Source organism: Schistocerca serialis, chromosome 2 (genome assembly GCF_023864345.2).
Source record: "Schistocerca serialis cubense isolate TAMUIC-IGC-003099 chromosome 2, iqSchSeri2.2, whole genome shotgun sequence".
Taxonomy (NCBI): domain Eukaryota; kingdom Metazoa; phylum Arthropoda; class Insecta; order Orthoptera; family Acrididae; genus Schistocerca; species Schistocerca serialis.
Window position 1 is genome coordinate 448,972,741 of NC_064639.1, and position 14,634 is coordinate 448,987,374.

General features: G+C 36.3%; 1 protein-coding gene across 1 annotated transcript in view; it reads right to left on the reverse strand.

Annotated features, from left to right (window-relative positions):
• Positions 1–14,634, reverse strand: part of LOC126456070 (rho guanine nucleotide exchange factor 12) — a 1,154,422-nt gene that overhangs the window by 677,753 nt on the left and 462,035 nt on the right. Inside the window, exons 8-14 of the mRNA XM_050091825.1 lie at positions 11,800–11,893; positions 11,330–11,538; positions 7,461–7,577; positions 4,197–4,310; positions 2,971–3,069; positions 2,780–2,872; positions 2,478–2,671 (exon numbers count right to left, since the gene is read on the reverse strand). Coding sequence (XP_049947782.1) covers positions 2,478–2,671; positions 2,780–2,872; positions 2,971–3,069; positions 4,197–4,310; positions 7,461–7,577; positions 11,330–11,538; positions 11,800–11,893 — 920 coding nt within the window. The remainder of the gene's footprint in view (positions 1–2,477; positions 2,672–2,779; positions 2,873–2,970; positions 3,070–4,196; positions 4,311–7,460; positions 7,578–11,329; positions 11,539–11,799; positions 11,894–14,634) is intronic.

Genomic DNA, 14,634 nt, shown 5'->3' on the forward strand with positions numbered 1-14,634 from the left:
GTAAAACAAGGATAACAGAATGTAGTCAAATTAAATTGAATGATGCTGAGGGAATTGGATTAGGAAGTAAGACACTGTAAGTAGTAAACCTGCTTTGATACTGAGGTGAGAAGTTAACTAATAATGTAAGCAGCCAATGAAATACAAAATGCAGGCTTGCAACAGAATGAAAAAAATCTTCTAAAAGAGATATATAAGTTAATTTCTATTATTAATTTAAGTATTATGAAGTATTTTCTGCATTTATTTGTCTGTACTCTAGATTTGTGCAGAAGTAAAACAAGGTACGAACAGTATATACAAGAATAGAAGGTTTTGAAATGTAGTTTTACAGAAGAATGTCGAATATCAGAAAGGTTGATCAAATGACTAAGAGACTCCGATTAAAGCAAGAGAAAAGACTTGTCTGACTGAAGAGACTGGCCAATACAACACATTTGAAAGTATCAAGGAACAGTTGATCTGGAAATAGAAATGGAAGGAAGTGTTGAAAATAAAAACTGTGGCAGACCAATGCTCAAATATAGTACACTGGTTAAAATGGATGTAGGTCGCAGAAGTTATGCAGATGTGAGGAGGCCTGGGAGGACAGATTACTGCAGAGAGCACATCAAATCAATCTTTGGACTGAAGACTGTCGCCGCCGCCACCACCACCACATTGCAAGTTAATTGTGCACCTCTACACCATATTTTTGATGAGTCAGTGACCAAAAAATTTTCCATCTAATTTGAATATCACGCACTCGGACCTGACAGACAGTAAGTTCACAGCAACATACTACATACAAGAATAAAAGATTTACTAGTAACCCTAGGAACAGAATTCATTCTCCACATTCCATAAAATTCCTGCAACTTACAACAATGCACGAAACAGCTTGCTGATGACTTAGTATGAACTATGCAGTGGTATGAAATATTCATCTGTATTATTACTGATCTTTCCAGTAGCAACAATACATGTTAAGTTGAATTCCCATTTTATAGTAATTGTGACTCACAATCTTACATTGCCTAATTGGTACCATTTGCATTTAAACACAATAGGTGTTGTTTTATTTTGTTCCATGAGCAGCAGGGCAAGACACTGGCAGTGATGGCAGTCATCATATCCGAGAGAGAGGTTAATGTCAGCTGGCATATCCGTCATCAGATTCACAGCCAGAGGGGGTGAGGAAGATGATAAGAGTTTCAAGTTCCTGCTATGCCTCTTTTTTAACAATGAATAAAAAGAGATATAATTTGTATTGTAAAACTTTCAGTCGGTCTTGTGATTTTGAAATGTCAAGAGTTGTAATTCAATCTTGTTACGAAGTTGCACAATCCATTATGTTCCAATAAAACTTTTATGAAGTTGTAAGAACTGATTTGAAGACATCAGTGTTCTGATTTAGCTTGAAAATTTCATGAAGAGAGTCGCTGAAGGAGTGGTACTGGAAAAAGTAAAATTTAAGATGAGATTCAAATTGACGCTAACAAAAAAATAAATGTTATCTTTGGTTTCTTAAAATTTGTGCAAGTGAGCAAATGGGCTTAATTAATCTGATTGGTGATACGAAACCAGTTCAAAGTGTCAACTGATACTGAATTTTTTTAAGTTAGAATGTTCTGAACAGTTCAGTGTAATGAGTCCTAAAATTTAAACCTAATATGCGTATAATCTGAAAGGTGGATATTAGGTTTCAGAGACTATACCATTCAAATGCATGGAAGAAGCTATGCTCTCTGAGGAAAACATACTACGCAGATGATAAATAGAAAGTTCTTATGTTTGAAATTTCGTGATATTATACGCCCATATGTCTCTGGTAAGTGAAAAATATTTCAAATTAAAGAATCAATGTTTATAACTAACGATATGCTAACTCGGTGTTTTTAGAGAACAAAGACATTGTGACTAGCCAAGCTGATGGATTGTAAAATAAAATTACTGCAGTTAAGCAGGATCTGCGGCTCAGTATAGCTACGAAAAATCAATGAACCCAGTCAGAGCTGATTTCAAAATTGGTTTGTGAAAATAACAGCATTTACATAGTACGTTATGGAACTAATACCCACATTCAAAAAACAAAAGCATATAAGAATCTGATAATGTTAAATTATCTTCAAATGTCAGTGAGATAGGATCTTCATGGGTGTAGCTCACGATCTGACCAATAGTAGGTATGTCATTTTAGTTATGTCAATGCTGGATGAATAACGTTTTATCCCATGTTAAGAAGGTCATTCCACTGCAATTATTGTGTTCCAAAACAAAAGGTGTTGCTGCAGCCCTGGAGTTCCAGTTACGTATTCAATATTATGGACACACAAAAAACAAATGAATGTAAATAAAGCAAAAACTGACAGTTGTCTCTTCAACATAAGCATCATTCATCTACAATAGAACAGCGAGTATGAGGAAATGAGGGTAATGCAAAATTCAATCCATGTAACTATGCTTAATCTTTAAAGTGGACAGAATTTGTAACTCACTTATAGGATTCCATAATAGAGAGAAGTATCTCCTTGGCTATCTCCATCTCCTTGTTCCTGTCATTAATGCAGTCATGGAGCTGTGTTTCCTGTGCTCCAAATAAAGAACTCAGCCCAGCTGTTCTCTTCTGCTGAAAATCTGCCAGCTGCTCATTAAGTTCCTCTTTTGCTTTTTGTCGTGCCTTCCAGAAAACCTAGGAAAATATTGCCCATTGAAAAAACTTACACTATAGTGAAACATAGTTATTTTAGGTATGAGAGACAAATAGACAACAATATGAGCTGTAGATAACTGAACTTACTTTTCTAAGGATTTCTTCTTTGTCAGATTCCTTTAACAACACCTCATCTATCTCCCTCAGCACATTCTCGTCAACAGTGCTTAATGTGAGAGGCTATGAAACAAATAAATAATATTTTTAAAGAATCATTTCATCTGGTAACTGTCACCAAGAGTGCATTCAACCAGAAAAGATATTTATAAGATACTTACAGCATTAGGTACAAGGAAACTCGAATGGATCTCATATGCCCATTTCTTCATTTCTTTGGCATTTCCTTCTTTGTAAATATCAGTGATCAAATAGAAAAGCTGCAAATAACAAATAACCTGGTAAGTTGGTTACGAGTATTCACATATTGTCACTTGAGTCAAAAGAAAAACAATTACATGGCAAGCATCTGTACCTCCACTTTTTTTAATCTGAGAAGGCTCCTTGGAATGATACAACAAAAGGACAGAAGATGAGATCACCCAAAGACAGTGATCAGTCACTTTCTAATATTTTTTAAAAAAGACTTTTATTTTCTAGTTATCAAGCTTCTGAGCTACCGTAGATGGTGGTTATATGAGCCAGCAGTAGCTGAAAAGCTGGCTAATGGGAAAGTAAAAGTTATAACAGAGCACTATAAAATGACTGGCCACATTTTCCATTTAACCATTCTACTATTTTAATCAAAATTATGCTGTTTAGTATACAGAATGGATAAGACAAATTTGCTACATAATATTTTGTTTTACTTGTCAAAATATTTTCCATCACACATTTTCAGCTGATACAAGTACACAAATGTTCCCCAATCAAACACAGCAAAAATTAATAATGAGTAAAAAAAAACACACGAACTACCACAACCATCATCAACAACACCAATGCTGTTGCTGCCAATAGTGTAGCTACTGTAAGTATGGCTAGGGGATACTCTGTATACTCTTCTGTGTATGGTATACAACAGAGAATAAGAAAACTGGAAAAAGTTATTGTTGATGTTCCACCAGTCCAGAGCAGACTTTTTGTTCCATTAGTTTTATTCAAGGTACTATGCAGTACAATGCTGCTCTCATCACACATTATGCAATTCTTTAGGCTGGGCTACAATTATTTGAGCAGCACAGTTTCAAAGTCAGCCTCATAATATTTTTATTTACTACAGAACAATGTGGAACTGTTGTACTCATAAAATCTGTGTCCCAAAGAACATTCAGCAGAGCTCAGATATCAGACCACTTACACGAAGAGTTGGTGTTGAGAACTGTAATCCCTTAATGGGATATCTGATTACTAGTTCATCAACTTTGACTGTTTCCAGGAAATAGATACAACACTTTCTATAAACAATGTCTCACTTTGTAGTATTTCAGTCACTGTTGTAATCTGTAGGAGAGTAAGAAAGATTAGGGAGTAACTTACACCTTATTTATTACAATTTAAGACTTACCAGGCTTGAACAATCACTGTTAGAACGTAAATAGTTTAGAAATACTGCCAAATGCGCTTTATAGTCCCTCAGTGTACTGAGGCTCTTAAAGGGCCCATGATCTTCCAGATGACCCTGTAACAGATAATATACAACACAATACATGCAAACTAGAGCATTTGATAATATGTCATAAATTTACAAAAGGGGAAGTTTTGCAATTTTCTAACAATTCAAATTCTTCTGATATCCTTCAATATCACCACTAGCTCAGCAGGAGGATGATTAATTATATAAAAACAGTATTACTGGAGTTTTACAATTATGTGGGGCTCATGTCAACTTTCTTCATAGAAGCTGGGCATTTGCCCCTATGGCCAGAACATTTCTATTTAATCCACTGCATCAATTCTTGTAGTACCTTGATGTTCACAAATGCATACTGCTCGATGCTGGCCGGAAAGCTCTAATGGTTGCTCCAAAAAAAATTTAAATAAGTAACTAAAGTTATATACTTAATTTATTATTAGTTGGCAGATACATGTTTGGTACAAATTGCAAGCCCCATGCCAGAATACTGTAGAACACTGGTATATGAGGTAAAACAAAATTGTGCAATCTGTATGAAGTGGATTATTGTGTATTAATCCGTTTTGCATTTCAAGGGGAACAACAACATTATAATCCTGACTGCACTGGTGGAAGAGCACAGCAACAAAGCATCATTATACGACACAGTGGTTAGGCAGTACAGACACTTCCATTCTGATCAAACAAGGATGAATGATGAAGAACCAAGCAGCAGACCATCTCTTTGTGAAGAACTAATAATCATAAGAGAAGTGGAGACCCTGGTACTTGCAGACAACTGCATCACTATCGAGAGAAATAATGGAAAAACTGAAAATCAATCATGGATCAGTTTACAACATCTTGCATGACGTTTTGAAAGTCACTATCCACAGGGTTTCGCAACTGCTCACACCATTTCATAAGCCTGCTAAGCTGAGGTAGTAGTGGTAATGTTGCAGTTGAGTTAGGACAATTCAGATGACTTCATCAGCTGCCTAATCACCATAGTCAAGTGCCGAGAGTATCACTATGAGCATGAGATAAAACGACAAAGAAAGCGGTGGCTACATGTCAATTCACAATCACCGAAAAAGGCAAAGAAACAACCACCATGGGGCAAGATGATGCACAGGGTTTTTTGGGATTGCCATGTTGCAATGCCACCTGATAAATATTGTAAGGGGGTTAAGTGTCACAGGAGCATACTACTAAAATTTTGTGATGAGCTTACATGAGAGAATAAGGACAAAGCACTGACGGAAGTAGACCAAAGATGTGTGTTTCTACTCAACAACAATGCCCCAGCACACTATGCACAGGGCACAGACACACACATACTGCTTCTTTAGGCTTTCAAATTTTGTTTCACTCCCCTATTCATCTCAAATCGTAAGCAATGATCTATTCCTTTTTCCTGATGAAGAAATCACGTGTGGCATTTCCAGACAGATGACAAGGACCTTTTCCTGAACAGCCAAAACAAAGACATATGCAACCAAGGTCTCAGTCAAGTCATCTATCATTCTGAAAAATGTCTTGCATTGAAAGGAGAACATCTAGAGAAGGTCTAACACCATCATTAACGTTCATAGTGACAGCTTGGTTTTTTAGAAGTTTATTACTAAATCTTTCTGGAAAATTAGCACATCTCATTTATAGATAAAAATATAGAAGACTATAGACATTGCCAAAAATATCAGCAATTTTCACTTTTTTGTGAAGCCTTTTCAAGTTTCTTAATACTCAAATCAGAACTTTAAACAGTATATTGACATTCGCAAAGTTCAGCAGTGTTTGATGTCACCTACCTATACAACTACTCTTGGGTGTCTCTTATCTACAGTCTGTTATTGTCTCATTTTTGCAATTACATCTCAATACAGAAAATTGAATAAAAATATAATACAAAAATGTTACCACTTATTACTCTCATGTAGTAACCACATCTTACTCGCAAGTTTCTCTCCACTTACTGTTCCTTGTCAGAAATTCACGTGCCTAAGAGTTTACAATCAATTTTTCTTTTTGCCTTATTCAATATTATCACATTATCACGTTCCTTGCATTACTGTGTAACTTACTCCTCCTCACTTTGTGTGTGTGTGTGTGTGTGTGTGTGTGTGTGTGTGTGTGTGTGTGTGTGTTTTTCTATCATTATCTACCATAGGATGTCTTTGTTGCTTTTCTTTTTTTGTTCTTAAAAGTTTCATACCAAAATCTGTGTGTCATTTTGAAAAATATTTACTCCATGAGTGATACCCAGTTAAGACAAACGGGAATAAAAGCCTTTGAAATTTGGTGCTACAGAAGAATGCTGATGATTATATGGGAAGATCGTGTAACTAATGAAGCAAATACTGAATAGAATTGGGGACAAAGGACATGTGTGGCCTAACTTGACTGAAAGAAGAGACCAGTTGATAGAACACATTCTGAAAGACCAAGGAACCACCAGTTTAGTATTGGAGCGAAGTGTGGTAGGTAAAAATTGTACTGTGACACCAAGAGGTGAATACAGTAAGTAGGTTCAAATGAGTGCCTTGAGACAAAGAATCATAGGACACAATGTTTCACAATAATGTGGAAAATTACTGTCTCTTAGCTCAATATTTTATGATCCACTTCAGTTGAGATACCAAGTTTGGCTTTAAAAAAAGAAAGGGAGAAACACATATATAATCATACCCAACACCATCTTTAGTGGAAGAAGTTGGTCAAATCATCAAACTACTTAAGAACAAGAAGGGTGCTGGAAATGACTTTTAGCTAACTCTTGGTGTGAGCTGATAATGATGCAGTCAACAAGCTGACTGAAATCATTCAGGATGTCTGGCAAGCAGATAATTTATCACCTGAATGAACATCAGCATTAACACACCCCTTTCACAAGAAAGTAGTCTTAATCATGAGATAAGACAGTCTTTTACTGCAGTTTTCACACTTTATCAATAATTTCAATATAATAGAAGGAAACATTCCACGTGGGAAAAATTCCCTCTTTCCTGATGAGGCAACAGTTTGTTGCGAAAGCTTGAATTTTGTGTGTATGTTTGTGTTTGTTTGTGTGTCTATCGACCTGCCAGCGCTTTTGTTTGGTAAGTCACCTCATCTTTATAATAATTTATCAATAATTTGTTATTTATAATAAAATACTGTAATGATACTAATGATTAAAATGAAAAATTTATGTATCACTAATGATAATTAACTTACAACTTCTTGGTCTGACATATCGTCATCTTCCATAGATATAATACGTTCTTGCTGTACAATGGTTGCATACTGGCAGCTGTTTCGAACCGATGGTGAATCTCCATCATTTGTTGGTGTCTGTAATGAAAATAAACATAACACTAAAAAAAGAAAGCAATTAAAAACCTTCTCATCTTCTCTCTCTCTCTCTCTCTCTCTCTCTCTCTCTCTCTCTCTCTCTACCCTCAGCAGGTGAGTCAATGGAGGGGATGTTAGGAAAACAGATGGAAGAAAATGATGGTGCACAGCTAGGAAATACAGTACCAGTGTGCAACATGTGGGTGCATCCAGGTGTCAAGGATCAAACTTGGTGACTGGGGGAAAGTGAAGGATCCAAATTGGGACAAATGCATAAATAAATATTAATAAAGAAAAGTTGTAAGGGGGTGAGCAATGATGGAGTAGAAAAGCTACAGGAAGTGTGGAGTTGATGACGGAGAAACGGCGCACGTGCTGGAAAAAAAATGGAATATAGGATGGTGTAGGGCTTCTAGATGGGGAATGGGAGATAATGGAAATTGATGTCAGAGGATTTTGAGAATAAATCGTGTTGCAGGGAGAGTTGGTCATGGTTGGAAACACAGAAGAGACGATATACTTCATTTCAGGACTGGAGGAATATATGACTCGGGTATTCCAGTCTTGGATGGTTTGAGTGAAAAGGGGTATGCTTATCGATGGTTAATGTGCAAGTGCATTAGAAGTGTTGGGTGTATATTGAGATAAGGCCTCGGAGATCTTTTACTGGGCAACACCTTATCACTCCAACCATTCTTCTCTGTTTCTCATCATTTCCTCCGCCTGATTGCAGCTTTCTCAGTCCATTTCACTGTTGCTACACCTATTATATTAACTTTTTGTTTACAATTTATTCTTTTAAACTTCAAGAAATCACTGTAAAAATTTAACTGTCTAACATAATTGGGTTTGTTCTCTCAAAATGTATAGCACTTTTTTTCATTCATTTCTTTAGATAATCTGTTCCCTGCAGCATGTTTCCATCAGAGATACTGTTGCCACTTGTTTTTATATCTGCATATCCATGACATCTAACTACCTTTTGCCTCACAACTGCTGAAAAAATTCAATGACCAAAATCCATTTAGAAATAAAATTCAAAAAAATTAATTTATGTAAACCAACAAAACTGAAGTAATAAAATAACTGAGCAAATCTATTATTAATTATGAGAAAATAGAATGAACAAGAGAAAGTACTGGGCAATAAAGTCATATCGAAGAGTGGAGCAAATGGGTCACACATAATAATAGAGTTCTTCAACGGTCTACCAACTTTGAATAAAGACTACTTAGGGAAGTAGGAGACATTCCAGCAGTTTTTTAAAAAAAAAAAATGTATGTTCTTCTTGCACTACCCAAACTTTGTACATAAGGTTCTGTGCATCTTGATTTCACAAATTGGGTACTGTAGAGGATGCTATGATTTACACATTTTTTATTCTCACATTCCGTACTTGTAAGATTGTAACATAACCAAAACTTTGAAAAGAAAATGAAAAGAAATTTCAGAGAATGAAAAACGATATTCCCAAAGAGGGACACACATTACATAATAATGGTTCTACATTAGTTATGATACGAGAGTGTAGATATTCATGAGGATATGTTCACCATTCACTGATCAGATATAAACATTAGAGAAATCTGATTAAGCTTATGTTGCAAGCAAATAACACAAGTGCCAGGACATAGTTTGATTGGTTAAACAGACAATATTCCCTGAACCTCTATACGAACTACAAACAGAACCAAGGGCTTAATGCATCCAGTATAGCAACCTAAATTAAGTAAGAAGTCGTCCAGTGGTGTCTTACCTTTTTAGCTGACTCAGTAAAGGGAGAATAACCTTGATGAAAAAGGTAACAAGGACACTGAAAATGAATGATAAATATTCAAACAATGGAAACTCCAGGTAGGAATACCAACAATGTAGGAAAAGACAGATTGTTACTTGCCGCGATCGCGGCATCTCAGGCCAGAATGCAAGCAGCAACCTAGATGGGGTGGGGAAGGGGAAGGGATAGTAGTGTATAGGTAGGGAGATAGAGACGAACACTGCCTGGTGGAGTGTGAACAGACTAGACTGCCAACAGGTGCAGCTTCAGGAGTTTGTGAGGTAGAGACATGGGGAAAAAAGGAGCAAAAAAAGAGAGATGTGAGAAAAGACAGGTGGATGCATTGGCAGAGGGCTCCATATAGAAGGGGTGGGAGATGAGAATGGGGAGGAGATGATAGGACAGAGGGGATGGAAACTTTTGGGTGGAGGGTGTTACCATTTGTTGAGGCCAGGATAATTACGGGAGCAGAGAATTTGTTGTAATGGTAACTCCTATCTGTGCAGTTCAGAAAAACTGGTGGTGAAGGGAAGAATCCAGATAGCTCAGTTAGTGAAGAAGCCACTGAAATCAAGTGTGTCATGTTCAGCTGCATGCTGTGCCACAGGATGATCTACTCTGCTCTTGGCCACAGTTCAGAGGTGGCTGTTCGTTCTTGTGTACAGCTGGTTGGTAGTCATCCTGATATAAAAATCTGTGCAATGATTGCAACAGAGCTGGTAAATGACATAGCTCCTTTCACAAGTGGCCCGGCCCCTGATGGAGTAGGATAAACCTGTGACAGAACTGGAATAGGATTAGCTGGAGGTTGTTGAGGCTGGGATGATTATGGGAGCTGAGAATGTGTTGTAATGATAACTCTTATACGTGCGATTCAGAAAAGCTGCTGGTGGAGAAGAGGATCCAGATAGCTTGGGTAGTGAAGCAGCCATTGAAATCAAGTTTGCATTAAGCTTGCATCCTATGTGATGTTGCATTCCAGCCTGAGATGATGGAGTTGGCAGTTGCAATTTGTCTTTTCCTACATTGTTGACAGATACATTCACTATATGTGAGTTGTAGACAATACAGCAGTAATAACAGACTCAAAGGAAGACCTCCCTCAAATGTTTAGAGTTTTATATAAGTGATTAGGGATGTTTAAGGTAAAATAATCATCAAAAACAAAGATTATGAATATTTAGAAATATAAATAGGTAGACAGACAAAAGTATGCACACATCAAGTAGCAAAACTGTATAGCTTTGTAAAATTTACAAGGTAAAATGAATCCTTTGCTAAATGACTACACTGTCACTGAGAAAAGGAAATAACTTCTTGGTATATTCATAAAAAGTTTATCAAATAATGGCTATGAAATGCAGATATCAGATAAGTGATGAAGTATAAAGTTGAAGTAACTGATACCTGGTTTGGAGATTGTTCACTAAGAATAGCGGGGCGATAAGTAAAATATATCACCAAATACTGAGTGAAACACCAGTGGAGAGACAGTTCAAGTGATTCTGAAATGGTACACTAAGCTAGCAAAGCATCAGCTCAACATCTTTCGTTCACATTTTAAGAGGCAATGTACTGGTAAAAAAACTGAAAAGGGGCAAAGAAAATTTAATTTAGAAGACACTTTTTTTATGAAAAAGGAGTAACACATGTCAAGAAGAGCATTACTTAAAACTGCAATCTGTGACGGCTCCAATGAGGTTAACTCTAGGGAATCCATAAGTGAATTCATGAATCCCTATGAAGCCTCAAGTTACTTGTGATTAAGCTGTCTTATAGTGATTTAGTTCACAAACTTGAACTAATGATTGTGAGAACTCACTAGGTACCTCAGTCTCTTCTAACAAAATGAATTTCATGTGACATAGGCTACACACAATCTGCATTTGAAAGATTACACCTTATAAACCTTTTATGTTTGGAACAGTATGATAATCTTCCAACATATATGGATGTGCAAGAGTGACGTACATACCTCACTATGTGGGTGACTGTCATCTTCTGCTGGGAAAGGTGCATCAGATCCTTCAATATTTGTTGAACTCCCACCATAGGGTGGAGGAGGGGTACCAGGAGGTGTGGCTCTTGGAGACTCCATATTACAACTACTTCCAGTACTCTTCGATCGTTTGGAAGCAAATGAAAGGTCTAGCATAGACTCCGAGGCTATTAATTGCCTGGAAGCTGCAAAAACAAGGCACATGTGCTTCATATACAGATACATTCATTGTTGTAGAATTGTTTATTAAGACAGGCAACAAGAAAAACCAGTTCCTTCCACCAATTCAATGACAAAAAAAAAAAAAAAAACATTTTACTACCTTCAAATCTTGTTATCCTATTTGGAAACATTTTTTTCTTATACTGTTCCTTCACTCTCTCATCTTTTTAGTACACTAGGCTTCAAAACTTACTGCATAATTATGTTCACTTGATTACACTAACCTTCTGCAGGAGATAAATTCTGAATATTCAAAGGATCAGGACTCGATTTCGTTCGATGGTGTGTGTTAAGGGCTGGAATCTGATGGCCAGACAGCTGTAAAACAGTATTTAAATAACATAAATCGTATTAAGGTGTGGACAAAAGTAAGTGTAAAAATTAGCTTTCTAACTAATTTAAAGCTTCACAACAGTAACCACAGTATTATGTGAGTACTGGCCAGGCGCTATATTGCATTACATTATTCACATTTGTTGGACACTGAGGAGAGTAGTCTCTGGATAGTAGCAAGCAGTCACAGATAAACATTTTATTTAAGTGCAATGCAATTAAACAAATTAACACCATGAAAGATTACTGTATTACAATGTTAATGTTGGTTTTAAATTAATCTACAATACTTATTTTAAGCATTTTCATTAATACTTGCTTCAACTGTGTAGGATGAGCTGTCCAACAGAAGGTCAGTACAAACAATGCAATTCACTTAATTGAAAGGATGCTAAATTAATGTGCTTGTAGAAGTCAAACTTCATATCTGTATATGTTACTCTCTTCCCCACAATGTGCTAGCAGCTGTTTCTTTCACATTTCTCTATTTTTCAACATCTAGAATTTGTCACAGCTATCAGAACTTAATTTAGGCTGAATGAGAAGGATGTATGCACCACTTTTTAGTGTTTCATGCCACCTATGCACATGTATCCTTGATAGTTTACATGTTTGTTCAGTACTGATTTGTGCCTGAAGTACAGCCTTTGCCTGTAAACATAGATTGATAACTTACTCTTTAAAATCATGGGTATTGGGCAGTTTTGTCAGGGAAAATTCTCACAATATGTTTGTTCATACTTTTAAACAGGCACAATGGATAGTTGTGTTGGCATTTGTCTTAAGTGATAAGCATTCCTCATTCAAAAAGCATGGATAAAGATACGTAATAAGAAACATTAAAACACTTTTATTTTGAAAAGCAAACTATGGTTGAAGACCATGTATTATTGGACACAAGAATTTAAACATGGTCAGTCAAATCTTTGTGTAAGAAAAATTTAGTACACCTACATCAAGTTTCTTCAGAGAAGCAGTCAAGAGAATGTGCAATTACGATTAAATGGTACCTCATATCAATGGAAGTATAATATCCCTACTGGAGTTATGCATACGAAAATGCAGAAAGAGTGATAGGTGCAGGGCATAGAGTACTTTTTGTTGTTGACAAAAAAAGTTGTCTGGGATAAAAAGACGACAATGACAGACAAGAAGAGGAAGAAGAAGAAGTCTCTCCATGATATGGCCTAGAGAACTGCACAATATCAAGTGGCCACTGTGTAATCCTCTACAATCTGATTTCATTTCAGACGCCGTGTGGAAGGGCACAGGTGTCAGCATATTGCACTTCTGCCTAACACTGTTGGCCTTTCAGACCTTGGAAATGCTTCTTCTCACTCACGTATTTCCTGAATTAGTGTCATGAGACTGAATTCATACCATCCAGTCCTTCCACCAGAGAAAACTCCCTGGCAGCACCAGGAATTGAAACCATATCCTCCATATGGCAGTCACACACACTCGCAATTCAGCTATGGAAGTGGGCAAATAAGAAAAAAGAATCTGTTCATAATTTGGCTACTGTTTGCTCTGAAAGTTGTAACTGTCCCCCATTCACCACTTTCAAAAAATTTTCTCTTAACTTCGAAAACAGATTGGAAGGAAGAAATAGTCATTAAATTAATATGTCACTCATTACGTAAACAAGTGTTATGCAGAGTCAAAAGCCAATTCTTTTCAGGAATAAAACTGTTGGAATCTCACTGTTTCAGGTGTATTGCTCTCAGTTGAGGTTATGACATGTACTGAATTTTTGAAAAATTACTTTTTACCAATTGTATCTCACTATCTTCGCAAATGTGTGAAAAAATAAAACTTAATATATTGTGGGCAGGCACAGATAAGAGCCATTAATATGGGCGTTTAAGACAATGGTTTGTTTTGGATTCATCTCTAGGATTCTAGTACTTTTTTTCCTTCCCCAAGAAAACGGACAAATACACACATGTACCTATAGCAATACAACCTTCATTTTCTTGCACTGATTATAAAGTCAAGATAACATCAGGTAATATTATGTATAATTTATTGACATAAATGTTTCTTTGTTTAATATATAGGAAACTACAATACTTCATACACTAAAGCTAAACTCTAGAGCCAACACCAATTGGCAGACCAGCTACCTCTACAGCATGTCATTAAAAACTGTCTCTAACGAACAGTGCAAGTTAAATGTGTTCAGTGGATTAAATAAGATGAGATGTACTTTCAAGCAATGAGACAACAAAGTAGCAAATGATACTGTGGAACCTTCCTGACTTTGGGCAAATTGTTTTGTTATTTTCTCTGACAGCTTTCTGACTACTTGAGCTAGCTGAGATTTTTCAGCTACATATGAGTCTGTCATTTAGCCCATCCATTCCAATGCATAATCTCATACAAAAATACCCATTTCATCTAAGAACAATCTGTAGAGAAGTGCAACAATATTTGACATTCTTATCAACAGCAAAAAAATATATTTTTTTGCAATAAAACTTTCTGCTTCAATTTGGGAAGATTATTGAAAGAAATTAGTAACACTGAAAACATCACAATGCCCTAGAGAAGTATATTGTGCAGTCAGTGTGTTGCTTGAGCTCTGATAGTTGTGTGTTATTTCTTGCAACTTCCATAGCTAACATTTCTGTCAATGATATCCTTCCGTGATTCACCCATACAGAATTTCAGCACTTAGAAAAATCGCAAAATGGGGAGTCATGAATTTGGCCTGCATACCATAC